Genomic DNA, 26,742 nt, shown 5'->3' on the forward strand with positions numbered 1-26,742 from the left:
TAATAACAGAAAACAGTGAGTAAAATACAGGCATTAGTAGACACATGTTCGATTGAAACACTTTTTAAAGTCCCATCTATGTATTATGTTAAAACTATTAGTTCTATTTGTGGTTACATCATATGCATTGGTTAGCTTGAGAAACGGGACAACGTTTGATACTCAAATAAAAACTTGCTGCTCGCAAAAGTGAGAAGCCAATTTGACTTTTTCCTCTCAGCCACGTCTTATCATTGTTTTTACTTTCCTATTGCTGCTATTCCTGCTATCCCTGCTATTGCTACGACTGTTGCAACCACCCCTGCTGCTACACCAAAAAAACGTCCAAACAACACACCTGTTGCAACACCAGCCGCCAGTTTGATCAAAAGCTTCATAGACACTCTGCCCTTTTTCTTCACTGCTCGTAGCATCTCATTGGTGTAGAACCTTCCATTGTTTGCCAGCTGTGTCTTCTCTATGGTCTTGAGTAGCTGAAACACCTGGAACCGGTTGCTCCTGTATTTGTCCTGTTGCTCCTTCTTCCAGTATTTATTATCGATGACGTGGCACCGGCCTCCACACTTCTTCACCAGATCATTCATTGACTTGTTCTCACGGACCGCATCCTCAATGGTCTGTCCATCTCGGAGTTGGTCACCATGAGTGAAGAGAACCGTTGCATATTTGAAAACTTCCTCCGAGAAGTAACTCTTTATTTCAGTGACGACAGCCTGCTCCAACTCTCTGAATCTCTCCAATTTGAGCACAATGAGAAACGCATGGGGCCCAGGAGCGCACTCTGTGATACACCTCACTATCTCGGGCTTCAGCTCCTCCTCAGGTCTGCTCGTGTTGAAGAAACCAGGAGTGTCGATCAAAGTGATGCTTCTTCCATTGACTGATCTGGTTTCTGCTTGACAGCTACTCGTCTCAGAGCTGAGAGTGTGGCCTATCTTGAATATTTCCTCTCCGAATATGGTGTTAGCCAAGCTGCTTTTCCCCGTTCCAGTTTTTCCCAAGATGACAATTCTCATCGTACTCGTTGCTGAAAGACAATATTGTCCATCGGTTATCCTGTACGTCTGTCTTTTGAGACCCAATTACAAGAAAAATCCTAATTGGTAGAAAGTTGCAATAGAGAGGGAAAGCGGTATAAAATAGCTGCATTATCATAATAAGAGAATGATGTATGGCACATAAAAAGAGGCTCACAAACATGACGAATAGCATATTCTATAATATTTAAAGAACATATTTTAATTAGATATTGGCATTTCTAAATCACAATTTCACAACATTACATTGTATAAATAGGAAGATTTATATTTGCTTATTTTAGTTTGTATTCATGTTAGGGATGCAAACAATTAATCGATTATCGATTAATTGTCCATAAGAAATTACTCGATTAAAATAAATTAATTGCAATTAATTGCGTTTGAACCCGTAATTCCCCGCCAGTCCACGTGAGGGCGCGCTTGACGCCAGACGTATTTGACGCACATGCGCGAACACAAGCGAAGCAGGGCTCTGACGACAACAACAAGACAAAACGAGAAACGGGAGCAGTGTAGCACGACGAGACTATGGCGCACCGCCGTAGTCTAATTTAGGCCGCCATAGTCTCGATGTTCGCCCAAAATTATTTCATCAAGGCAAATGGACTTAACTAGCGGCTCTAATGATAGGCCAGGAGGGCAGCAGCGCTTATTGTAAGGGGAAATCCTCGCGGCTGGTTTGGCGTATCAACGTTCTGTTTTCCCCGTCGCCATGGCAAGGCATCCCCCGCGCCGACCCCCCCTCAGCTGGCGAGTTTGACGGTGCGTATAGCCCCGTTCACATACGTCGCTACTCGCTTTCTCGCTGAATTCTACTCGCTGGCAAAAAAAAACTCACTGCCGCCGGCGGCTAGTTTCAAGCGGCAACTCTCTGTGGAACTCTCTGTTGACGTCGACTGTCAATCATCTCTATTCTACATTCCGATTGGCACTCGCTTCACTCGCATCGCAGGAAGTTAAAGTTATTTTCTCTCCGTCCCCGCCTGCATCGCCTGTCCTGACCACATTCCTAGAACACGTTCATTGACAGCTGTCGCTCAGAGATGGGTGAGTAGCGACGTATGTGAACGAGGCTTCAGTCAAAACCAAAACATCAAGGAAGGCTGAGGAATAGTCACCCACTAATTTTATTAATAATAATAGTTATAATAAACTAATAGTTTAAAGGCTCAGCACTGTGTTTTAGTCATTTTTGTTTTCATCTTTTCTTGAATGCTTAAACTCCTCAACCCCATTTAGTATGTCAACATTTGTATCAGAACCAGCAGTTTGTAAGAAATTGGTCAGTAATTGATATGTCATATTTTGGTTCTCAAAATTCCCCAAATTGATGCATTAAAATGAAATTATTCAAAATATGATTTGCATTTTTCTTATCATAATATTTCTATTTCAATTTCTATATCATGAGGAAGATAGCATTTTATTAGATTAGATTAGATTAGAAAACTTTATTGATCCCCAAGGGGAAACTGCTTTGCCACGCAATAAAAACACAAACATCCACATAACAAACAATACAAACATTACCATACCATTGCACAAAACTTATCAACATGATTGGATACTTCATACAACAGAGTAGGCTGCTCAAAGCAAGTGATTTAAATTGATATTATTATAGGCAAGGATAAATAAATAAATAAATAAATATAAGAAAAATATACACCTCCAGAAGATTAAAAAACAACAACAACAACAACAACAATAGACAGCCGCTATTTGTGGATAAAATATCTGACTGCTGCAGGAACAAAGGAGCGTCTGAGTCGTTCAGTAGAACACCGAGGCATCACTAAACGCTTACTGAAGGAGCTTTTAAGATCCCTAAATATATTGTGGAGTGGGTGGTTATCATAGAGGAGGACTGTTTTCAACTTGGTCCTTGTTCTCTTCTCCACTATTACTTCAAGCTTATCTGGGTTAAAACCAATCACTGAGCCAGCCCTCTTGATTATTTTATTAATCCTGTTCTTGTCGTCAATAGGTATACTGCCTCCCCAGCACAGGACAGCATACAATAAGACACTAGCCAGGATGCCCTGGTAGAAGATGTCTAGCAGCCTTGGGCTAATGTCAAAGGATCTAAGTTTCCTTAGAAAGAAAAGCCTGGACTGAGCCTTCTTTACAAGGACCCCAGTGTTTTCCTTCCAGTTGAGCTTATTGTCCAAATGGACACCAAGATATTTGTAGGACTCCACAATTTCTATTTTCTGATTATTAATTGTCACTGGGACAGCCTCCTCTTTTTTCTTTCTAAAATCAATAATTAGCTCTTTTGTTTTACCCACATTCAGCTGTAAAAAATTTGTATCGCACCATTTGGCAAAAGAGTGTGCCTCTTTTTTATAGGCCACGTCATTGCCATGGTTAAGCAGACCCACAAGTGCAGTGTCGTCTGAAAACTTTTGTATTAGACAGGATGGCTGACTATGCCTGTAATCAGCTGTATAAAGCGAAAATAAAAAAGGAGATAAAACTGTCCCCTGTGGGGCTCCTGTATTGGTTAAAATGATGTCTGAGGCTTTATCAAGCCTGACATACTGGGGACGGGCTAAAAGATAATCTAAAAGCCAGGCAATGGTTTTGTTATGCAATTTAAAATTACTTAATTTATCGGCTAAAATGTGTGGCTGTATTGTATTAAAAGCACTAGAAAAATCAAAAAACAGGATCCTGACAGAACTGGCTGTGGTTTCAAGGTGACTGTAAATGTTATGCAACATAAAAATTAAAGCATCATCTACTCCCACACCCCTTCTATAAGCAAACTGTAGAGGATCCAAAAAAACAGACACCTGCCTAGTGAGATGATGCAGGACCACTCTCTCAAAACACTTCATGATATGAGACGTAAGGGCTATTGGTCTCAGGTTAGCAAGGTCACACGACACATTGGCTTTTATGTTGCGTATACAGTAGATAGAACCTATTCAGAGGGAAATTCAGCTTCTCAGAAGAATTGCCGCTTATCAATTAATCGATCATCGATCGATAAGATGAAACAACTATGGATTAATGAATTACTCGATAATTTGCATCCCTAATTCATGTTAATGTGTATTTTTTGACATATTGACATTTTTGGAAGAAAAAAGTTTGGGATCAAATAGTTTCAGGGACCCCCTGCAGTAACTCTGCGGATCCCCTAGGGGTAGAAGATCTCTTGCTGATACTTCTACAATGAAAGGTTTACATTCTGTTTGCCTTGCTGATGAGATGAAAAACCTGTAAAATCTGTCGAAATGTATAACAGATGAGAGAAAATTAAAAGAATGAGACACACTGTTAACCACCCTTAAATGCATTTATTCGATCCATCGATACTTTACATTACATTTAATTTAGCTGATGCTTTTATGCAAAGCTGCTTTTATGCAAAACTGCTGTAACATGTTATGTCAAATGTCACAAGAAAAAGTAAAAGTTATGTAAAGTGAAAAATGCAATGATAAGATAAGATTATGATGACGATTTTCTCCTGTGGGTAATGGGGGCGGGACTTGATAAGCCTTGGCTTCTCCCGCTTTCCCTTTCGGCCATGTGTATTTTACTATGTGAACAAAGATGTGTGATGATGATTTAACTGACATGCCCGAAATAAACAAATAAATAAATAAATAAAGCGACTTCTGATAAGTGCATTCGACCATTAGGGTACAAACCCAGAAGAGCTAGAATTAAGTAAGTGTGCTAGCGTCAAATAAGCCAAACTACAGAGTGTTACGTTTAAGTAAACACCTAACTAATATGTTATTTATATCACATAAAACAGGAAACATTGAGCAATTTTCAATGAGAGAGGGATAAACAGGCATTAGAGGACACTAGTTCAATTGAAAAGAGAACATGTTTGAAACTCAGATAAGAACTTGCTGGTTAAAAATTGAGAGAAGCCAATTGAAATGTTTCCTCTCAGCTACGTTTAATCATTTTAGCATGAAACCTAGTATTGCTCCAAGAACTGCGACAAACGTTGCTCCACCAAAAAGAGCTTTGAAAATGTCAACAAATCTTAAACTTTGCAGATTGCTGATAAGCATCCCAAACACGCTGACTTGAGCCTGCTCTCTGATCTCTTCTTCCGAGATGTTTCGTGATGTCGCTCTAATGCGCTCTACCTCTTGTTGTATTTGTCGCTCCACTGCTTGTAGCAACTCATTGGTGTAGAACCTTCCTTTGTTTTTCAGCAATGTTTTTCCTGTGGTCTTGAGTAGCTGATCCACCTGGAACCTGTTGCTCCTGTATTCGTCCTGTTGCTCGTTCTTCCAGTATTTATTATCGATGACGTTGCACCGGCCTCCACACTTCTTCACCAGATCATTCATTGACTTGTTCCCGCAGACAAAATCCTCAATGGTCTGTCCTTCTGGGAGCTGGTCACCATGAGTGAAGAGAACCGTTGCATATTTGAAAACTTCCTCCGAGAAGTAACTTTCTATTTCAGTGACAACAGCCTGCTCATGCTCTGTGAATCTCTCCACTTTGAACACAATGAGAAAAGCATGGGGCCCAGGAGCGCACTCTGTGATACACCTCACTATGGCGACCTTCAGCTCTCTCTCAGGTCTGCTCGTGTCAAAGAAACCAGGAGTATCGATCAAAGTGATTCTCCTTCCATTGACGGATTTGGTTTTTGATTGACAGCGACTCGTCTCAGAGTTGAGAGTGTGGCCTATCTTGAACACGTCCTCTCCGAATATGGTGTTAGCCACGCTGCTTTTCCCCGTTCCAGTTTTTCCCAAGATGATAATTCTCATCGTGCTCATTGCTGAAAGAGAATATTGTCTATTGGTTATCCTGTACATCTGTCTTTTGAGACTCAATTACAATAAAAATCCTAATTGGTAGAAAGTGGCAATGAAGAGGGAAAAAGGTATAAAATAGCTGCATTATCATAATAAGAGAATGATGTATGGCACATTAACAGAGGCTCACAAACATGAAAAATAACATATGCATCTAATTTAAAAATTTTAAAAATGAGGGAAGAAAACAGACATCTAAGTCAGAGATCTTCAACAGGGGGTCCGAGACCCCTAGGGGGTCTGCAGAATTACTGAAGGGGGCCCCGACAAACTTTTTTTCTTCAAAAATTTAAATATGTCCAAAAATACACATTAACCTGAATACACAACATAATAAAATAATCTAAATATTCCTTTTTGTTAAAGGTTATCTTGTGAAATTGTGATGAAGAAATGCTGATTTAGAATTGAAATAACTTCTATAAATATATGAATCTGTGAAAAAATATATTTTAATGTCTTAGAATTGTTTACATACAGCATTACAAAGTACTTTTGTACATGGCACTATAGGCCGCACTACACATTATTAATAGGGCTCTCAAGTAACACACATTTCAACCTGTTCACACGCACACACGCCACAACTAGGATTTCTCACGCAGACACATTACCGGAGTTATTGAAAAAAAATTCTCTTATTTTTTTTTTTTTTTTCAGCTAGAGCGCCATTCAAGCCTTTTATTATGTTTTAGTCAGACAGCGTGGAAACAGGAAGAGAGAGGGGGAGAAGACATTGCGCGAAACTGATCACGGGCCGGAAGCTGCGTCGAGGACGTTGAGCCACTGTACATGGGGTGGCTGTGCTAACCACTGTGCCACCCAAATTCTCTTATTTTACGAAAATAATTCACCGAAATATGTTTCTGAAAACATTTTATGTGTAAAATAAGCTATGCAGTTGCTGAATCTGTCTTTATTTTAGATCTACAACGGTCAGTTTAAAGGATTTTCAAGAGCTTGCGGGCGGCGGCGCCCTCGAAACTCGCCAGGGTGCGAAGGTGTTGCACGGCATCTTACATAGACAATGAATGGGAACATCCCCCTCCTCATCAACTCAGACAGGACGCTGTTTAGTTTCCCGGTGTGTCCGGGTCTTCCACAACATGTACAAAGCCGTAATAGTGCTCTGTGCTGCCATCTAGAGGCGGCCAAAATAAGAGTACGATGCTGCTTCACAGCTGGGTGGTTTAATTGACAAAAAAAAATGTATTTGTAGTACTTACACAGTTAGTTTATTGCAGCTGACAAAGAACTGAACAAAAGTTTCTCAGTAGATCTAGGTGACCTAAACTACGCTGATGAAACTTTAGATGATCACCACACCTTTTGATGCGTTATAAATACATGTGACTCGCCCTCATGCTTGGCTGCTGCTGTTGAATGGTTTGATAAGTTTGTTTGTGTGTGTGTGTGTGTGTGTGTGTGTGTGTGTGTGTGTGTGTGTGTGTGTGTGTGTGTCGGGGGGGGGGTTATCATACCAAGTAAAAGCTTTGTTTGCTCAAACAGCATGTTTTCATATATTTCACGTTATTTATTGATCATATTTCTCCAACCAGAAAGCCTGTCTAACAAAACGATGTTGTACAGGCAGAAAGAGTCGGGTTGGGACACGGCAGATTTACATTCTGTTTGTTTTGCTGATGAGATGAAAAACCTGTTAAATCCACCAGAATGTATAACTGAGAGGAAATTAAAAGAATGAGACACCCTGTTGATTAGCCCTAAATCTTACACACTGTAAAAGATTTAAAGATTTAAAACCAAACGGCTACGATTGAAATACTGAATGTGCTCAGTGTTCAGTCCTGACAGAAATAAATAAAAGATTAAATTACCGTCCATGTTGCCAACAGTAAGTAACTGTGGAGCGTCGGTTCGTCGGATAAGTCTGAGTCTATGAGAATGTTTTCACAGCTTGTTCTTATCTTTTTCTTTGACACACACGAGTTATAACGATACTTTTAACTTACTCTTAAAGTTGTTTGAAGAGAAATCAATCAAGAGTAAAATAACCCTGTTTGGATCTACCAGTCCTCCGTCCGGTGAGTCTCTTTTCTAAGACTGCTATTTTTAGTTTAACATTTCCATTTCACTGAGTGTGTGTGTGTGTGTGGGGGTGGGGGGGGGGGGGGGGGGGGGGTTATCATACCAAGTAAAAGTTTGCCCAAACAGAGTGTTTTCATTAGTTTAACTTTATTTATTGTTCATATTTCTCCAACAAAACAACAAACCAACAATGTTTTACATGCATTAAAACACTCATTCCCAAAGAGTGGGGTTTAACATTTATATCTGCAGTACACATTTGAACCCCATAATGTTTTTTTTTATTATTCTGATCATCATAGCCTATACGTCTACTATGAAAGGCTCACATTCTGTTTGTTTTGCTGATGAGATATAAAAACTGTTAAGTCCACCTAAATGCATTTATTTGATCCATCTAAACTTAACTAAGATGATTTTTAATACTTCCAATAAGTGCAGTTGACAATTGGGGTACAAACCCAGAAGAGAATCATTAGTAAGTGCGCGAGCTTCAAATAAGTCAAACTACAGTGTGCTAAATATAAGTGCACACTTAACTAATATGATTTTTAATAACAGAAAACAGTGAGTAAAATACAGGCATTAGTAGACACATGTTCGATTGAAACACTTTTTAAAGTCCCATCTATGTATTATGTTAAAACTATTAGTTCTATTTGTGGTTACATCACATGCATTGGTTAGCTTGAGAAACGGGACGTTTGATACTCAAATAAAAACTTGCTGCTCGCAAAAGTGAGAAGCCAATTTGACTTTTTCCTCTCAGCCACGTCTTATCATTGTTTTTACTTTCCTATTGCTGCTATTGCTGCTATTGCTACGACTGTTGCAACCACCCCTGCTGCTACACCAAAAAAACGTCCAAACAACACACCTGTTGCAACACCAGCCGCCAGTTTGAACAAAAGCTTCACAGACACTCTGCCTTTTTTCTTCACTGCTCGTAGCATCTCATTGGTGTAGAACCTTCCGTTGTTTGCCAGCCATGTCTTCTCTATGGTCTTGAGTAGCTGATCCACCTGGAACCGGTTGCTCCTGTATTCGTCCTGTTGCTCCTTCTTCCAGTATTTATTATCGATGACGTGGCACCGGCCTCCACACTTCTTCACCAGATCATTCATTGACTTGTTCTCACGGACTGCATCCTCAATGGTCTGTCCTTCTGGGAGCTGGTCACCATCAGTGAAGAGAACCGTTGCATATTTGAAAACTTCCTCCGAGAAGTAACTCTTTATTGCCATGATGACAGCCTGCTCCAACTCTCTGGATCTCTCTAATTTGATCACAATGAGAAAAGCATGGGGCCCAGGAGCGCACTCTGTGATACACCTCACTATGGAGGGCTTCAGCTCCTCCTCAGGTCTGCTTGTGTTGAAGAAACCAGGAGTGTCGACCAAAGTGATGCTTTTTCCATTGACGGATCTGGTTTCTGCTTGACAGCGATTCGTCTCAGAGTTGAGAGCATGGCCTATGTTGAATACTTCCTCTCCGAATATGGTGTTAGCCAAGCTGCTTTTCCCCGTTCCAGTTTTTCCCAAGATGACAATTCTCATCGTGCTCGTCGCTGAAAGAGAATATTTTCCATCGGTTATCCTGTACATCTGTCAATCGAGACTCAATTACAATAAAAATCCTAATTGCTAGAAACTAGGGATGCACATGGTTAACCGTTTAACCGTTAACCGATAACAGGAACTTTGACCGATTAATACTAACGGTTAATTTTTTTTTTAACACGTGACAACACGTGCTTTCCGCCACAGCCCACTTAACAGCAAAAATGAAGCGCGCAAAAAGGAGTTCTGTGTGGGACAATTTCGACCGAAAAGGAGATGAGGTTATTTGCACTGATCCTCTTGAGTGGACAGACGCGCTTCCCGAGGCTGGCCATTCTGGCCCGGCGCTACCTCTGCATTCCCGGGACATCGGTGCCATCTGAGCGCGTATTCTCCGCTGCGGGTCCCACGGTAAACAGACTGCGCACCAGGCTGACCCCAGAGCATGTCGACATGCTGCTTTTTCTTAATAAAAACCAGTAAAAAGAAAACAAATCCGCTATGGCGAGAGAGGACTGGGGTTTGCCTGGCCCATTTATTTTATTTTGAGGGCTGAACATTTCGTTAAAAAAGGAGAGTTTTTTTTCCCGGCTATAGTTGCAGCACCGAGTGGATTCATGTGTATGTAAGTTTTGTTTATCTCTAGCGCGCCTGTGTTTGTGTGTCTGTGTGTGTGTGCGCGCGACTGCATGCGAGAGAGAGAGAGAGCGAGAGGAGGGGCTGACTGACAGAAGAGGTGAGAGCCGGTGAAGTGCTGTTAAAAAAAAACTTTTGTTTTCTGTGCAAGACTATGGTAAACACTTAATCGCCCGGGCGTTTAATTGAACCGGCGTTTATTATGCCAAATGAGGTCGGACCCCGGCGGCTATTAGAGCACAGGCGCGTATTTGCACATTTAAAAATAAAGCCCATAAGAAAAAAAATTGCCACGGTACTTTTGAATGGGTCACAGACACTCAATAGCGCATTTTAATCTTATCAGTTAACGGTTATTAATCGGTTAATGAGCGTCGGTTTTCGGTCATAAAAAAAATTAAAAATGTGCATCCCTACTAGAAACAACAATAGAGAAAATGTTATGAAGCTGCTGCATTATGGTAATAAGAGAATGATGTATGGTACATAAAAGAGGCTCAGAAACATCAAAAACATTATGTATGTCATTTAAAACAATATTCAATACTTCCCCACACCTGAGGTGGTTTACGTTAACAAAAAAAACAAATATATTTGTAGTAATTAAGCATTTAGTTTATTGCAGCTGACAAAGTTCTCTACAACAGTTTTCTCACAAGATATAGATGACGAAGACCAGAGGTCTTCAACGTTCTTTGGGCCAAGGACCCCTTGAACTATAGGGCCCCTATCAAATATCGTATAAAATTGTGTTGCCTATTGAACCAGGCCAATAGTTCAGTTTATAGTGAAATGTGTGAAAGTACTTTGCAATGATGTATGTTTATAATGCTAAGCCATTAAAATAATAATTGATGATGGATTCATACATTTAAAGAACATATTATATATATTGGCATTTCTACATCACAATTTCACATTTCACAAATAGGAAGATTTATATTTGCTCAGTTTAGGTTGTATTCATGTTAATGTGTATTTTTTGACATATTAAAATTTTTGGAAGAAAAAAGTTTGGGATCTAATAGTTTCAGGGACCCCCTGCAGTAACTCTGTGGATCCCCTAGGGGTAGAAGATCTCTGGCCGATACTTCTACAATGAATGGTTTACATTCTGTTTGCTTTGCTGATGAGATCAAAAACCTGTAAAATCCATTGAAATGTATAACAGATGAGAGGAAATTAAAAGAATGAGACACACTGTTAACCACCCTTAAATGCATTTATTCGATCCATCGATACTTTACATTACATTTAATTTAGCTGATGCTTTTATGCAAAGCGACTTCCAATAACTGCATTCGACCATTAGGGTACAAACCCAGAAGAGCTAGAATTAAGTAAGTGTGCTAGCGTCAAATAAGCCAAACTACAGAGTGTTACGTTTAAGTAAACACCTAACTAATATGTTATTTATATAACATAAAACAGGAAACATTGAGCAATTTTCAATGAGAGAGCGATAAACAGGCATTAGTGGACACTTGTTCAGTTGAAATACTTTTTAAAGTTCCATCTATGTCATAAGATTATTAGTATTGTTGTTACATCACATGCATTGGTTAGCTTGAGAAAAGAGAATATGTTTGAAACTCAAATAAGAACTTGCTGGTTAAAAATTGAGAGAAGCCAATTGAAATGTTTCCTCTCAGCTAAGTTTAATCATTTTAGCATTAAACCTAGTATTGCTCCAACAACTGCGACAATCGTTGCTCCACCAAAAAGAGCTTTGAAAATATCAACTGATCCAAAACTTTCCAGTTTGCCCCAAAGCATCTCAAACACGCTTACTTTAGCCTGCCCCCTGATCTCTTCTTCTGAGATGTTTGGTGATGTCGCTCTAATTCGCTCTACCTCTTTTTGTATTTGCTTCTCCACTGCTTGTAGCATCTCATTGGTGTAGAACCTTCCTTTGTTTGCCAGAAATGTCTTCTCTATGGTCTTGAGTAGCTGATCCACCTGGAACCGGTTGCTCCTGTATTCGTCCTGTTGCTCGTTCTTCCAGTATTTATTATCGATGACGTGGCACCGGCCTCCACACTTCTTCACCAGATCATTCATTGACTTGTTCTCACGGACTGCATCCTCAATGGTCTGTCCTTCTGGGAGCTGGTCACCATGAGTGAAGAGAACCGTTGCATATTTGAAAACTTCCTCCGAGAAGTAACTCTTTATTTCAGTGACGACAGCCTGCTCATGCTCTGTGAATCTCTCCCATTTGAGCACAATGAGAAAAGCATGGGGCCCAGGAGCGCACTCTGTGATACACCTCACTATCTCGGGCTTCAGCTCCTCCTCAGGTCTGCTCGTGTCAAAGAAACCAGGAGTGTCGATCAAGGTGATGCTTTTTCCGTTGACGGATCTGGTTTCTGATTGACAGCGACTCGTCACAGAGCTGAGAGCGTGGCCTATGTTGAATACTTCCTCTCCGAATATGGTTTTAGCCACGCTGCTTTTCCCCGTTCCAGTTTTTCCCAAGAGGACAATTCTCATCGTGCTCGTCCCTGAAAGACAATATTGTCCATTGGTTATCCTGTACATCTGTCTTTTGAGACTCAATTACAATAAAATCCTAATTGGTAGAAAGTTGCAATGGAGAGGGAAAGCGGTATAAAATAGCTGCATTATCATAATAAGAGAATGATGTATGGCACATAAAAAGAGGCTCACAAACATGACGAATAGCATATGTACCTATTTTTTTTTTAAGTAGGGAAAAAGAATTGTTCTGAGGATCAATCGTCTCCTCCACCCAACACTGCTCTTTGCTGCCTTCTCGAGGCGGTTGAAATAAAATGCAATTCTGTGCCTCAGCTGGGGTGGTTTATGTTAATAAACAACAACTTTTTTTGTAGTAATGTTACCGTTAGTTTATAGCAGCTGACAAACCTCACAGTTTTCTCACTAGATATAGGAGGGGCCCGGAGTTATAAGGTTGTAAATGTTTGTCCCCGCACTCAGGCAGAAAGATTAGGAAAAAAAGAGAAATCAATGAAGAGTAAAAAAAAAAAAACATGTTTGGATCTACCAGTCCTCCGTCCAGTGTCTCTCTTTTCTCCTGGTGTGCTGCTCAGACTTCTATTTTCACTTTAACATTGCCATTTCACTGAATGTGTGTGTGTGTGTGTGTGTGTGTGTGTGTGTGTGTGTGTGTGTGTGTGTGTGTGTGTGGTTCGTGGGGGGAAGGGTTTTTATCATAGTAAAAGCTTGTTCAAACAGTGTTTTCATGGGTTTTGCTTTATTTAATGTTCATATTTCTCCAACAAGACAACAAACAAAACAATGTTGTACATGCATTAAGACCAGAGCCGTTTCTTGCCATAAGTCGACTATGCAGGTGCATAGGGGGCCCCCAAGCTCCAAGTTTTTTTTTCCCATGCATCTGTTGCATTTATTGACACAAAGGCGTCTCATTTTTTATACCGTTTATTATTATTTGCTGCAGGTTTGACTTGCTTTGATCAACTTCATGTGTTTGATTTGAATTTCACAAATATAGGCTGTTTCGTCTTAAAGTGTAACAGATTGGTGCATCTCCATGCATCATCTTAAAGGTTTGGACCCCCCCCCCCCCCCCATCGTTGTTTGACAAAACAGGGGCCCTCGAACACAATCTTACATACGGCCCCCCTGAAGGCAAGAAACGGCTCTGATTAAGACGGTCGTTCGGTGTCGGGACACAGGAGATGTTATTTGGGTCGCCATGACACATGTACAGAATTTCTTCCATAACATTTTTATCTGCAGTACACATTTGAACACCATGAAGTTTTTTTATTATTATGATAATCATAGCTTATAATTCTACTATGAAAGGCTTACATTCTGCGTCATTTGCTGATTATATATAAAACCTGGTAAATCCACCTAAATGTATGACTAATGAGAGGAAATTAAAAGAATGAGACATCCTCTTGATTACCACTAAATGCATTTACTTAAGACCTTTTTAAAGTCCCACCTTTGTAACATGTTAAAAATATTTGTTATCTTTGTGGTTATAGCGTACATCACATGATTGGTTAGCTCAGACAAGGACTTGCTGGTTACAAATTGAGACAAACCAATTCAACTTCTTCCTCTCAGCCACGTCTCATCATTTGTTTGTACTCTGGTTTAACTGTAGCTGTGATGCTCTTTTGTAGCCCTCATTGGTTTCCCTCAATGGCTGACAGCACTTTATTCATGACAGCCTCTCTTGCCCTTTCTGCTGCTTCAACTGCCGTTTCTGCGCCCTCTGCTGCATTGCATCCTTCAATACCTCCTGCAACAGCTCCTTCAAAAGCTCCTTGAAAAGCTCCTGCAAAAACCCCTGCCATTATCTTGATGCTATCTCCTCCTGCCATCAACCCTCTCTTTGCTCCCCTTGCAGCACCAAAAAGAGCTCCAAACAACACACCAGTTCCAAAACTTGCCAGTTTGATCCAGAGCATCTCAAACATGCTGACTTTAGCCTGCCCTCTGATCTCTTCTTCTGACATGTTTGGTGATGTCGCTCTAATGCGTTCCTGCTCTTTTTGTATTTGTCGCTCCACTGCTTGTAGCATCTCATTGGTGTAGAACCTTCCGTTGTTTTCCAGCAATGTCTTCTGTACATCTATCTTTTGAGACTCAATTACAATAAAAATCCTAATTGGTAGAAAGTCGCAATGAAGAGGGAAAGCGGTATGAAATAGCTGCATTATCATAATAAGAGAATGATGTATGGCACATAAAAAGAGGCTCACAAACATGAAAAAGAGCATATGTATCTAATTTAATATTTAAAAAACGAGGAAGGAAAATGTAGCCATCTAAGTCAAAGATCTTCAACAGGGGGTCCGAGTCCCCTACGGGGTCCGCAGAGTTACTGAAGGGGGACCCAGACAAACTTTTTTTCTTCCAAAAATTAAAATATGTCCAAAAATATACATTACCATGAATACAACATATGATAAAATAATCTAAATCTTCCTATTTGTTAAAGGTTATCTTGTGAAGTTATGATGTGCCTATATAGAATTGAAATATCTTCTATAATTAAAAAATATACATTTTAATGTCTTAGTATTTTATTCATACAGCATTACAAAGTACTTTTGTACATGGCACTATAGGCCGCACTACACATTATTATTAAATGTATAACTGAGAGGAAAATAAAAGAATGCGACACGCTGTTGATTAGCCCTAAAGTTTACACACTGTAAAAGATTTAAAGATTTAAAACCAAACGGCTACGATTGAAATACTGAATGTGCTCAGTGTTAAGTCCTTACAGAAATAAATAAAAGATTAAATTCCCGTCCATGTTGCCAACGGTAAGTAACTGTGGAGCGTTGCTTCGTCAGATAAGTCTGTAGAGTGTATGAGAATGTGTTTCCTGTTTTTGCAGCTTTTTCTTATCTTTTTCTTTGACACGCCCGTCCTAACCTCCGGTTTAAATCATTCCTGACATTCTAGTGGTTTTCAAACTGGGGGCCGTGGAGTTATAACGTTACTTTTAACTTAATCTGAAATGTTTCAAAGAGAAATCAATGAAGAGTAAAATAACCCTGTTTGGATCTACCAGTCTTCAGTCCAGTGTGTCTCTTTTCTCCTGGTGTGCTGCTCAGACTGCTTTTATTTTAGTTTCACTTTCATGTACTGTGTGTGAGTTTGTGTGTGTGTGTGTGTGTGTGTGTGTGTGTGTCTGTGTGGTGGGGGGAGGGGTTTTTATCATACCAAGTAAAAGCTTGCTCAAACAGAGTGTTTTCATAGGTTTCACTTTATTTATTGTTCATATTTCTCCAACAAAACAACAAACAAAACAATGTTGTACATGCATTTGTGTCGGGACACAAGAGATGTTATTTGGGTCACCATGACACATTTACAGAATTTCTTCCATGACATTTATATCTGCAGTACACATTTGAACCCCATAATATTTTTTTTTATTATTATGATCATCATAGCCTATACGTCTACTATGAAAGGCTAACATTCTGTTTGTTTTACTGATAAGATATAAAAACTGTTAAATCCACCTAAATGCATTTATTTGATCCATCTAAAGTTAACTAAGATGATTTTTAATACTTCCAATAAGTGCAGTTGACTATTAGGGTACAAATCCAGAAGAGATAGAATGAAGTAAGTGCACAAGCTTCAAATAAACCAAACTACAGAGTGCTAAATATAAGTGCACACTTAACTAATATTATTTTTAATAACAGAAAACAATGAGCAAAATACAGGAATTAGTAGACACATGTTCGATTGAAATACTTTTTAAAGTTCGATCTATATAATATGTTAAAACTATTTGTTATATGGTTACATCACATGCATTGGTTAGCTTGAGAAACGGGAAAACGTTTGAAGCTCAGATAAGAACTTGCTGCTCGCAAATTGTGAGAAGCCAATTTGACTTTTTCCTCTCAGCCACGTCTTATCATTGTTTTTACTTAAATATATATTTTATAAATGCGAATGCTGAGATTGCTACTGTTGCTACTCCTGCTGCTGCGACTCCTGCTGTTGCGACTCCTGCTGCTGCGACTTCTGCTGCGACTCCTGCTGTGACTCCTGCTGCGACTCCTGCTGCTGCTACAACCAGCAATTCTTTTCCACCAAGAAGAGCTCCAAACAATGCACCTGCTGAAACACCAGCCAGACCCATCCAAATTTTACTACCCACACTTCCTTTAGCCTGCCCTCTGATCTCTTCTCCTGACATGTTTGGTGATGTCGCTCTAATGCGTTCCACCTCTTTTTGTATTTGTTTCTCCACTGCTTGTAGGTTCTCATTGGTGTAGAACCTTCCGTTGTTTGCCAGCAATGTCTTCTCTATGGTCTTGAGTAGCTGATCCACCTGGAACCTGTTGCTCCTGTATTCGTCCTGTTGCTCATTCTTCCAGTATTTATTATCGATGACGTTGCACCGGCCTCCACACTTCTTCACCAGATCATTCATTGACTTGTTCTCACGGACAAAATCCTCAATGGTCTGTCCTTCTGGGAGATCGTCACCATGAGTGAAGAGAACCGTTGCATATTTGAAAACTTCCTTCGCGAAGTAACTATTTATTGCCGTGACGACAGCCTTCTCATGCTCTGTGAATCTCTCCCATTTGAGCACAATGAGAAAAGCATGGGGCCCAGGAGCGCACTCTATGATACACCTCACTATGGCGGGCTTCAGCTCCTTCTCATGTCTGCTCGTGTCAAAGAAACCAGGAGTGTCGATCAAAGTGATGCTTCTTCCGTTGACTAATCTGGTTTTTGATTGACAGCTACTCCTCTCAGAGTTGAGAGTGTGGCCGATCTTGAACACTTCCTCTCCAAATATGGTGCTAGCCAAGCTGATTTTCCCCGTTCCAGTTTTTCCCAAGTTGACAATTCTCATCGTGCTCGTCGCTGAAAGAGAATATTGTCCATCGGTTATCCTGTACATCTTTTTGTTGAGACTCAATTACAATAAAAATCCTAATTGGTAGAAACAATGAATAGAGAAAGTGTTATAAAATAGCTGCATTATGGTAATAAGAGAATTATTTATGGCAAGTTATAACGATGGTCCTCAAATAGCAAAATCACCTGGAAATTTGAATTTTTGTTATCCAGGAAAACTATAGTTTCACCCTGAAAATGATGTCCTATTTTAATTTAAATATTTGTGTGTTATTGTCACAGTGTAATGCATAGTCCTCAGGGGTTAATTCGGTCATTGCTGAAATTTAAAGGTTCTTAACGCAGGATTGGGAGCCGCTCTGCATGGCTCTTATCTCACAACTAATACCTCATTCATAGTCCTACAGCCGACTAAATCCTTTTAAGTTTATTACAAGTAATCGTTATTAATAAGTCACATCATCAAGAGCACGGCTGGTCACATACATCCTTGAGACAGAACATGACTTTGATTGTAATCCGGAAAGCTGCAAAACCACCGAAGGGTGACGCTTGAAAAGAATTACACAGTTAGTTTATAGCAGCTGACAAAGAACTCAGCAACAGTTTCTCAGTAGATCTAGATGACGTAGACTACGCTGATGAAACGTTACTAGATGATCACCACACCTTTCTATGCTTCATAAATACCAAACATGTGACCCGCCCTCATGCTTGGCTGCTGCTGTGACTGGTTTGATAACAGTTCAGCCGCCTGCATGTCTCAGATTAATGTACTGAATAACTCAACGTGACTGAAACTTTAACTTACTCTCTCAGTTGTTCAAAGAGAAATCAATGAAGAGTAAAATAACCCTGTTTGGATCTACCAGTCCTCCATCCAGTGTGTCTCTTTTCTCCTGGTGTGCTGCTCAGACTGCTTTTATTTTAGTTTCACTTTCATGTACTGTGTGCGTTCATACCAAGTAAAAGCTTTGTTTGTTCAAACAGCATGTTTCATATATTTTACTTTATTTATTGTTCTTATTTCTCCAACAACCAGAAGGCCTGTCTAACAAAACGATGTACAGGCAGAAAGAGTCGGGTTGGGACACAGCAGATTTACATTCTGTTTGTTTTGCTGATGAGATGAAAAACCTGTTAAATCCACCAAAACGTATAACTGAGAGGAAAATAAAAGAATGAGACACCCTTTTGATTAGCCCTAAAGCTTACACACTGCAAAAGATTTAAAGATTTAAAACCAAACAGCTACCATTGAAATACTGAATGTGCTCAGTGTTCAGTCCTGACAGAAATAATTAAAAGATTAAATTACCGTCCATGTTGCCAACAGTAAGTAACTGTGGAGCGTCGCTTCGTCGGATAAGTCTGCAAAGTGTATGAGAATGTGTTCCCTGTTTTTGCAGCTTTTTCTTATCTTTTTCTTCGACACGCCCATCCTAACCTCCGGTTTAAATCATTCCTCCCATTCTAGTGGTTTTCAAACTGGGGGGCGTGGAGTTATAACATTACTTTTAACTTAATCTTAAAGTTGTTCAAAGAGAAATCAATGAAGAGTAAAATAACCCTGTTTGGATCTACCAGTCCTCCGTCCAGTGTGTCTCTTTTCTCCTGGTGTGCTGCTCAGACTGCTTTTATTTTAGTTTCACTTTCATGTACTGTGTGTGTGTGTGTGTGTGTGTGTGTGTGCGCGTGTGTGTGCATGCTTGTGTGTGTGTGTGTGTGTGTGTGTGTGTGTGTGTGTGTGTGTGTGTGGGAGGAGGAGGGGTTTTATCATACCAAGTAAAAGTTTGCTCAAACGGAGTGTTTTCATGGGTTTCACTTTATTTAATGTTCATATTTCTCCAACAAAACAAAAAGTAAACAATGTTGTACATGCATAAAGACCAGAGCCTATTCTTGCCATAAGCGCACTATGAGACACGCTGCCACTAGCGGGCCCCCAAGGTCCAAGTTTGTTTTTTGTTTTTTTACATGCATCTGTTGTATTTATTGGTGTCTCATTGTTTAAACCCTTTATTATTATTTGCTGTAGGCTTAACTTGATTGGGTCAACTTCATGTGTTTAATTTGATTTGAGAGAGGTTTTCACAAATATAGGATGTTTTTCTCTTAAAGTGTAACAGATTGGTGCATCTCCACGGATCATCTATAAGGTTTGGAAACCCCCATCGTAGTTTACCAACACAGGGGCCCTCAAACACAATCTTGCATAGGGCCCCACAAAGGCAAGAAACGTCTCTGATTAAGCCAGTCATTTCCAAAGAGTCGGTGTTGGGACACAGGAGATGTTATTTAGGTCGCCATGACACATTTACAGAATTTCTTCCATAACATTTATATCTGCAGTACACATTTGAACCCCATGTTTTTTTATTGTATTGATAATCATAGCCTATACTTCTACTATGAAATGCTGCGTGTTTTGCTGATGAGATATAAAACCTGTTAAATCCACCTAAATGTATGACTAATGAGAGGGAATTGAAAGAATGAGACATCCTGTTGATAGCCACTAAATGCATTTACTTAAGACCTTTTTAAAGTCCCACCTTTGTAACATGTTAAAAATATTTGTTATCTTTGTGGTTACAGCGTACATCACATGATTGGTTAGCTCAGACAAGGACTTGCTGGTTACAAATTGAGACAAGCCAATTCAACTTTTTCCTCTCAGCCACGTCTCATCATTTGTTTGTACTCTGGTTTAACTGTAGATGTGATTCTATTTCGTAGCCCTCATTAGACTCCCTTAATGGCTGATTTTATTTCTGAAAGCCTCGCTTGCCCTCTTTGCTGCTTCACCTGGCATTTCTGCACCCTCTGCTGCATTGCATCCTTCAATACCTCCTTCAACAGCTCCTTCCTTTGCCCGTTTCCTACCTGCTCCTTTTAAAGCCATTGCCCCGATCCTACTCATTTCTGCCATGAACCCTCTCATTGCTCCACTGGCAAAACCAAAAAGAGCTCCGAACAACGCACCTGTTCCAAAACTTTCCATTTTCCTCAAAAGCATCTCAAACATGCTTCCTTTAGCCTGCCCTCTGATCTCTTCTTCTGACATGTTTGGTGATGTCGCTCTAATGCGCTCCACCTCTTTTTGTATTTGTTGCTCCACTGCTTGTAGCATCTCATTGGTGTAGCACCTTCCGTTGTTTTCCAGCAATGTCTTGTCTATGGTCTTGAGTAGCTGATCCACCTGGAACCTGTTGCTCCTGTATTCGTCCTGTTGCTCATTCTTCCAGTATGTATTATCGATGACGTGGCACCGGCCTCCACACTTCTTCCCCAGATCATCCATTGATTCGTTCTCACGGAGAAAATCCTCAATGGTCTGTCCTTCTGGGAGATCGTCACCATGAGTGAAGAGAACCGTTGCATATTTGAAAACTTCCTCCGAGAAGTAAATCTTTATTGCCGTGACGACAGCCTGCTCATGCTCTCTGAATCTCTCCAATTTGAACACAATGAGAAAAGCATGGGGCCCAGGAGTGCACTCTGTGATACACCTCACTATCTTGGTCTTCATCTCCACCTCAGGTCTGCACGTGTTGAAGAAACCAGGAGTGTCGATCAAAGTTATGCTTCTTCCATTGACGGATTTGGTTTCTGCTTGACAGCTACTCGTCTCAGAGCTGAGAGTGTGGCCTATCTTGAACACTTCCTCTCCGAATATGGTTTTAGCCACGCTGCTTTTCCCCGTTCCAGTTTTTCCCAAGATAACAATTCTCATTGTGCTCGTTGCTGAAAGAGAATATTGTCCATCGGTTATCCTGTACATCTGTCTTTAGAGACTCAATTACAATAAAAATCCTAATTGGTAGAAAACCAAACTCTCTGAGGAATGTTTCCAGTACCTTGATGAATCTATGCCACCAAGGATTAAGGCAGTTCTGAAGGCAAAAGGGGGTCCAACCCGGTACTAGCAAGGTGTACCTAATAAAGTGGCCGGTGAGTGTATAATGCTAAGCCATTAAAATAATAATTGTTGACGGATTAATATATTTAAAGAACATATTTTAATTCGATATTGGCATTTCTACAACACAATCACAATTTCACAAATAGGAAGATTTATATTTGCTTATTTTAGGTTGTATTCATGTTATTTGTTATTCTATTTTTTGACATATTGACATTTTTGGAAGAAAAACATTTTGGGATCAAATAGTTTCAGGGACCCCCTGCAGTAACTCTGCGGATCCCCTAGGGGTTGAAGATCTACATTTACATTTACATTTAGGTCATTTAGCAGACGCTTTTGTCCAAAGATCTCTGGCCTATATTTCTACAATGAAAGGTTTACATTCTGTTTGCCTTGCTGATGAGATGAAAAACCTGTAAAATCTGTCGAAATGTATAACAGATGAGAGAAAATTAAAAGAATGAGACACAATGTTAACCACCCTTAAATGCATTTATTCGATCCATCGATACTTTACATTACATTTAATTTAGCTGATGCTTTTATGCAAAGCGACTTCCAATAAGTGCATTCGACCATTAGGGTACAAACCCAGAAGAGCTAGAATTAAGTAAGTGTGCTAGCGTCAAATAAGCCAAACTTCAGAGTGTTACATTTAAGTAAACACCTAACTAATATGAAATACTTTTTAAAGTTCCATCTATGTAATAAGTTACAAACATTTGTTATTTTTGTGGTTACATCACATGCATTGGTTTGCTTGAGAAAAGAGAATATGTTTGAAACTCAGATAAGAACTTGCTGATTAAAAATTGAGAGAAGCCAATTCAAATTTGTCCTCTCAGCTACGTCTAATCATTCTAGCATGATAGCTAATATGACTCCAACAACAACCGTTGCTCCACCAAAAAGAGCTTTGAAAATTTCAACTAATCCAAAACTTTTCAGTTTGCCCCAAAGCATCTCAAACACGCTTACTTTAGCCTGCCCTCTGATCTCTTCGTCTGACATGTTTGGTGATGTCGCTCTAATGCGCTCCACCTGTTTTTGTATTTGTTGCTCCACTGCTTGTAGCATCTCATTGGTGTAGCACCTTCCGTTGTTTTCCAGCAATGTCTTGTCTATGGTCTTGAGTAGCTGATCCACCTGGAACCGGTTGCTCCTGTATTCGTCCTGTTGTCCGTTCTTCCAGTATTTATTATCGATGACGTTGCACCGGCCTCCACACTTCTTCACCAGATCATTCATTGACTCGTTCTCAAGGACAAAATCCTCAATGGTCTGTCCTTCTGGGAGCTGGTCACCATGAGTGAAGAGAACCGTTGCATATTTGAAAACTTCCTCCGCGAAGTAACTATTTATTGCCGTGACGACAGCCTTCTCATGCTCTGTGTATCTCTCCACTTTGAGCACAATGAGAAAAGCATGGGGCCCAGGAGTGCACTCTGTGATACACATCACTATGGCGGGCTTCATCTCCTCCTCAGGTCTGCTCGTGTCAAAGAAACCGGGAGTGTCAATCAAAGTGATGCTCCTTCTGTTGACGGATTTGGTTTTTGATTGACAGCTACTCGTCTCAGAGCTGAGAGTGTGGCCGATCTTGAACATTTCCTCTCCAAATATTGTGTTAGAAAGGCTGCTTTTCCCCGCTCCAGTTTTTCCGAGGATGACAATTCTCATCGTGCTCGTTGCTGAAAGAGAATATTGTCCATCGGTTATCCTGTACATCTGTCTTTTGAGACTCAATTACAATAAAAATCCTTATTGGTAGAAACAATGAATAGAGAAAGTGTTATAAAATAGCTGCATTATCAGGGTTCGACAATAACGGTTGCCCGATTGCCCGGGGCAAGTAAAAATAACCGGCGGGCAGGTAGAACCTGTTCAGACTTGCCCGGTCGGGCAAGCACAAACTCCGACAAATTCGTATCATCTGTCTGCTGCTGTGGAGGCGGCAGTTGCAGTGTGCTGCTTTTTTTTTTTTTTTTTTTTGTGTGTGCTTCGATTGGCTAATGGTACAGACACACCAACTCCGGCAGCGACGCAACGGACCGTCGAACCTATCCGCGAGTGGGCAGTTCTGTGTTCAAGTTGGATCAATTGGATAGACGTCCTGCGAAGTGGGCGGGACTTGAGTTTTGCTCTGCCGTTTCCAACATGGCGGCCGGGCCACAAACGATCTCATTTTACAGTTAAACTACACGCTAAAGCATGTTTCTGAAAACATTTGAGGCGGGAAATGTGTAGTGCAGTAACAGAATCTGGATTCATATTTGATCAACACTGCCTAGTTTGATAGTTTGAACGAAGTTTCTGGAGCCGGCGGCACTGCGTTGGACGGACGGCATTTGCATAAAGTTCAATCCATCGAACTTTATGCAAATTCACGTACGGCGACAGGGCCGCCAATTCGACGTGCCGTATATCATGCGGAGCTCCTGCTCTACATAGATGAACGGGATCCGTTGACTTGACGTCTGCTGCCGGAGTTGGTGTGTCTGTACGAGCCTCTGTGCTGACGTGCTGACGTACCGACGCAGACGTACGGTGACGTTGTTTCACTTCCGCGGGAATGACAGCTATCGCAAACAAAATTTAGACAGCCATAGCAAGTCACTTCCTCACCTGGCCTGCGTACAGGCTAAAAAACACCGAAATGTTCCCGGACCGATGGACCGTTGTGTCCAAAGACTCTACCTGGAGAGCCACAACCAGATAAAAAAATGTCTAACGACAGCTTATCATGTCGCCAAAACGGAGCAGCCGTTCACGCAGTATGCATCTCTTCTAAATCTCCAGACGACAAATGGAGTGGACGTTGGGTCAAGATACAATGTCACAACATTTCTTTCATTGGTTGGAAGAGAGCAGGGAGAAGTTTCATATGAAATGTAATGACAAATGAAAAATAAAAACAGCTTTCTGACAGAAGAAGTGTTGTGTAGTGTCGTCTACAGTCAACAGATAATGGATTTTAGTAAGATATAAGTCTTGAAGAAAATTTGCACAACACCGCGGCGCCACAAAAAGAACCTCTTAGGCAGGGCAAGTAAGAATTTAGGCAGGGCAAGTAGATTTGAAAAGTACTTGCCCGACGGGCAAGTAGGAAAAAACCTTAACGTCGGACCCTGATTATGGTAATAAGAGAATGATGTATGGCAAGTTACAACGATGGTCCTCAAATGGCAAAATCACCCGGAAATTTGAATTTTTGTTATCCAGGAAAACTATAGTTTCACCCTGAAAATGATGTCCTATTTTAATTTAAATATTTGTGTGTTATTGTCACAGTGTAATGCATAGTCCTCAGGGGTTAATTCGGTCATTGCTGAAATTTAAAGGTTCTTAATGCAGGATTGGGAGCCGCTCTGCATGGCTCTTGTCTCACAACTAATACCTCATTCATAGTCCTACAGCCGACTAAATCCTTTTAAGTTTATTACAAGTAATCGTTATTAATAAGTCACATCATCAAGAGCACGGCTGGTCACATACATCCTTGAGACAGAACGTGACTTTGATTGTAATCCGGAAAGCTGCAAAACCACCGAAGGGTGACGCTTGAAAAGAATTACACAGTTAGTTTATAGCAGCTGACAAAGAACTCAGCAACAGTTTCTCAGTAGATCTAGATGACGTAGACTACGCTGATGAAACGTTACTAGATGATCACCACACCTTTCTATGCTTGATAAATACCAAACATGTGACCCGCCCTCATGCTTGACTGCTGCTGTTACTGGTTTGATAACAGCTCGGCCGCCTGCATGTCTCAGATTAATGTACTGAATAACTCAACGTGACTGAAACTTTAACTTACTCTCTCAGTTGTTCAAAGAGAAATCAATGAAGAGTAAAATAACCCTGTTTGGATCTACCAGTCCTCCATCCAGTGTGTCTCTTTTCTCCTGGTGTGCTGCTCAGACTGCTTTTATTTTAGTTTCACTTTCATGTACTGTGTGTGTTCATACCAAGTAAAAGCTTTGTTTGTTCAAACAGCATGTTTTCATATATTTTACTTTATTCATTGCTCATATTCCTCCAACAACCAGAAGGCCTGTCTAACAAAACGATGTACAGGCAGAAAGAGTCGGGTTGGGACACAGCAGATTTACATTTTGTTTGTTTTGCTGATGAGATGAAAAACCTGTTAAATCCACCAAAATGTATAACTGAGAGGAAATTAAAAGAATGAGACACCCTGTTGATTAGCCCTAAAGCTTACACACTGTAATAGATTTAAAGATTTAAAACCAAACAGCTACGATTGAAATACTGAATGTGCTCAGTGTTCAGTCCTGACAGAAATAATAAAAGATTAAATTACCGTCCATGTTGCCAACAGTAAGTAACTGTGGAGCGTCGGTTCGTCGGATAAGTCTGCAGAGTGTATGATAATGTGTTTCCTGTATTCACAGCTTTTTCCTATCTTTTTCTTTGACACGCCCATCCTAACCTCTGATTTAAATCACTTCCTCCCCGTCCAGTGGTTTTCCGTTGACGGATCTGGTTTTTGATTGACAGCTACTCGTCCCAGAGTTGCTCGTGTGGTCGATCTTGAACACTTCTTCTTTGAATATGGTGTTAGCCGTGCTGCTTTTCCCCACTCCAGTTTTTCCCGAGATGACAATTCTCATCGTGCTCGTCGCTGAAAGAGAATATTGTCCATTGGTTACCCTGTACATCTGTCTTTTGAGACTCAATTACAATACAAATTCTAATTGGTAGAAAAAATGAATAGAGAAAGTGTTATAAAATAGCTGAACTATGGTAATAAGAGAATGATGTATGGCACAAGTTATAACGATGGTCCTCAAATGGCAACATAACCCAACATTTGAACTTTTGTTATCCAGGAATACTATAGTTTCACCCTGAAAAAGATGTCCAATTTAAATTTAAATATTTGTATTTCATTGTAACAGTGTAATGCACAGTTCTCAGGGGTTAAAATCCTTTTTAACACTGTTTTTAAATAAGCCTCATTATTCCAGAAGACAGAAGGTCATGAATGCTTGAATGGGAGTTTCCATGTGAGCAGGTCAAAAGTGGAACCGTATTGGACCTCTGTGCGTCAGCTGTTTAGGGTGGTGACTCTGGTCGGGGAAAGTACCTGTTGAAAACATTGTTATTGGTACATGAATTGGTTTCTTTATTCGGCTGGAGTGTCAACGGGCTTTTTAGTTGTACCGATACAACTATAAACAGTCTCAATTAGGGTCTACAATTCCTGGCAAACTCCTAGATCAGGTCTTCAACGTTTATCAGCCAAGGACCCCAAGGCCTATAGAGACCCAGGGGAGGGACCCCCGATTACATATCGTATAAAATTGTGTTGCTTATTAAAC

At 40.3% G+C, this 26,742-nt stretch overlaps 5 protein-coding genes and 1 pseudogene across 8 annotated transcripts; all 6 read right to left on the bottom strand.

Moving 5' to 3' along the window:
* Nucleotides 1-239: 239 nt before the first annotated feature.
* Nucleotides 240-7,833, bottom strand: LOC311009084 (GTPase IMAP family member 7-like; the record flags this gene model as incomplete). Its single annotated transcript, XM_084003057.1, has 2 exons — nt 7,687-7,833; nt 240-1,027 (listed from the first exon to the last, which is right to left on the bottom strand). Exons 1-2 carry the CDS (start codon nt 7,691-7,693, stop codon nt 240-242), a joined length of 795 nt encoding a protein of 264 aa, XP_083859183.1. The 5' UTR covers nt 7,694-7,833.
* On the bottom strand, nt 4,885-5,800 carry LOC311009039 (GTPase IMAP family member 9-like; the record flags this gene model as incomplete). The annotated part of the gene is made up of 1 exon (XM_084003014.1): nt 4,885-5,800. The coding sequence occupies one exon, from the start codon at nt 5,798-5,800 to the stop codon at nt 4,970-4,972; it is 831 nt and encodes a 276-aa protein (XP_083859140.1). The 3' UTR covers nt 4,885-4,969.
* Nucleotides 7,834-8,851: 1,018 nt separating the features above from the next.
* On the bottom strand, nt 8,852-9,453 carry LOC311009085 (GTPase IMAP family member 7 pseudogene; annotated as a pseudogene). Its single transcript has 2 exons — nt 8,920-9,453; nt 8,852-8,866 (listed from the first exon to the last, which is right to left on the bottom strand). The product of its transcript is annotated as a GTPase IMAP family member 7 pseudogene (transcript).
* A 1,830-nt stretch (nt 9,454-11,283) lies between these two features.
* Nucleotides 11,284-26,008, bottom strand: LOC311009427 (GTPase IMAP family member 7-like). 2 transcript variants are annotated; one of them, XM_084003588.1, is made up of 4 exons: nt 25,722-26,008; nt 22,488-23,085; nt 14,199-14,655; nt 13,314-14,149 (listed from the first exon to the last, which is right to left on the bottom strand). In XM_084003588.1, the coding sequence occupies exons 1-3, from the start codon at nt 25,726-25,728 to the stop codon at nt 14,241-14,243; spliced, it is 1,020 nt and encodes a 339-aa protein (XP_083859714.1). In that variant the 5' UTR covers nt 25,729-26,008; the 3' UTR covers nt 13,314-14,149; nt 14,199-14,240. The 2 variants fall into 2 exon arrangements, 1 of the variants encoding a protein (XP_083859714.1); XR_014596643.1 differs by lacking the exons at nt 13,314-14,149; nt 14,199-14,655; nt 25,722-26,008 and adding exons at nt 11,284-11,575; nt 24,522-25,667 and having other exon boundaries at nt 22,062-23,197.
* On the bottom strand, nt 11,575-19,087 carry LOC311009432 (GTPase IMAP family member 7-like). 2 transcript variants are annotated; one of them, XM_084003600.1, is made up of 2 exons: nt 18,785-19,087; nt 11,575-12,596 (listed from the first exon to the last, which is right to left on the bottom strand). In XM_084003600.1, the coding sequence occupies exons 1-2, from the start codon at nt 18,789-18,791 to the stop codon at nt 11,755-11,757; spliced, it is 849 nt and encodes a 282-aa protein (XP_083859726.1). In that variant the 5' UTR covers nt 18,792-19,087; the 3' UTR covers nt 11,575-11,754. The 2 variants fall into 2 exon arrangements, with proteins under 2 accessions (XP_083859726.1, XP_083859725.1); XM_084003599.1 differs by lacking the exon at nt 11,575-12,596 and adding an exon at nt 15,821-17,472.
* On the bottom strand, nt 20,188-21,211 carry LOC311009430 (GTPase IMAP family member 7-like). The gene has a single exon (XM_084003596.1). It carries the CDS (start codon nt 21,200-21,202, stop codon nt 20,222-20,224), a length of 981 nt encoding a protein of 326 aa, XP_083859722.1. The 5' UTR covers nt 21,203-21,211; the 3' UTR covers nt 20,188-20,221.
* Nucleotides 26,009-26,742: the final 734 nt, after the last annotated feature.

The sequence above is a fragment of the Eutrigla gurnardus genome (assembly GCF_963514095.1).
Source record: "Eutrigla gurnardus genome assembly, chromosome: 23".
In the NCBI taxonomy this organism is placed as follows: Eukaryota; Metazoa; Chordata; class Actinopteri; order Perciformes; family Triglidae; genus Eutrigla; species Eutrigla gurnardus.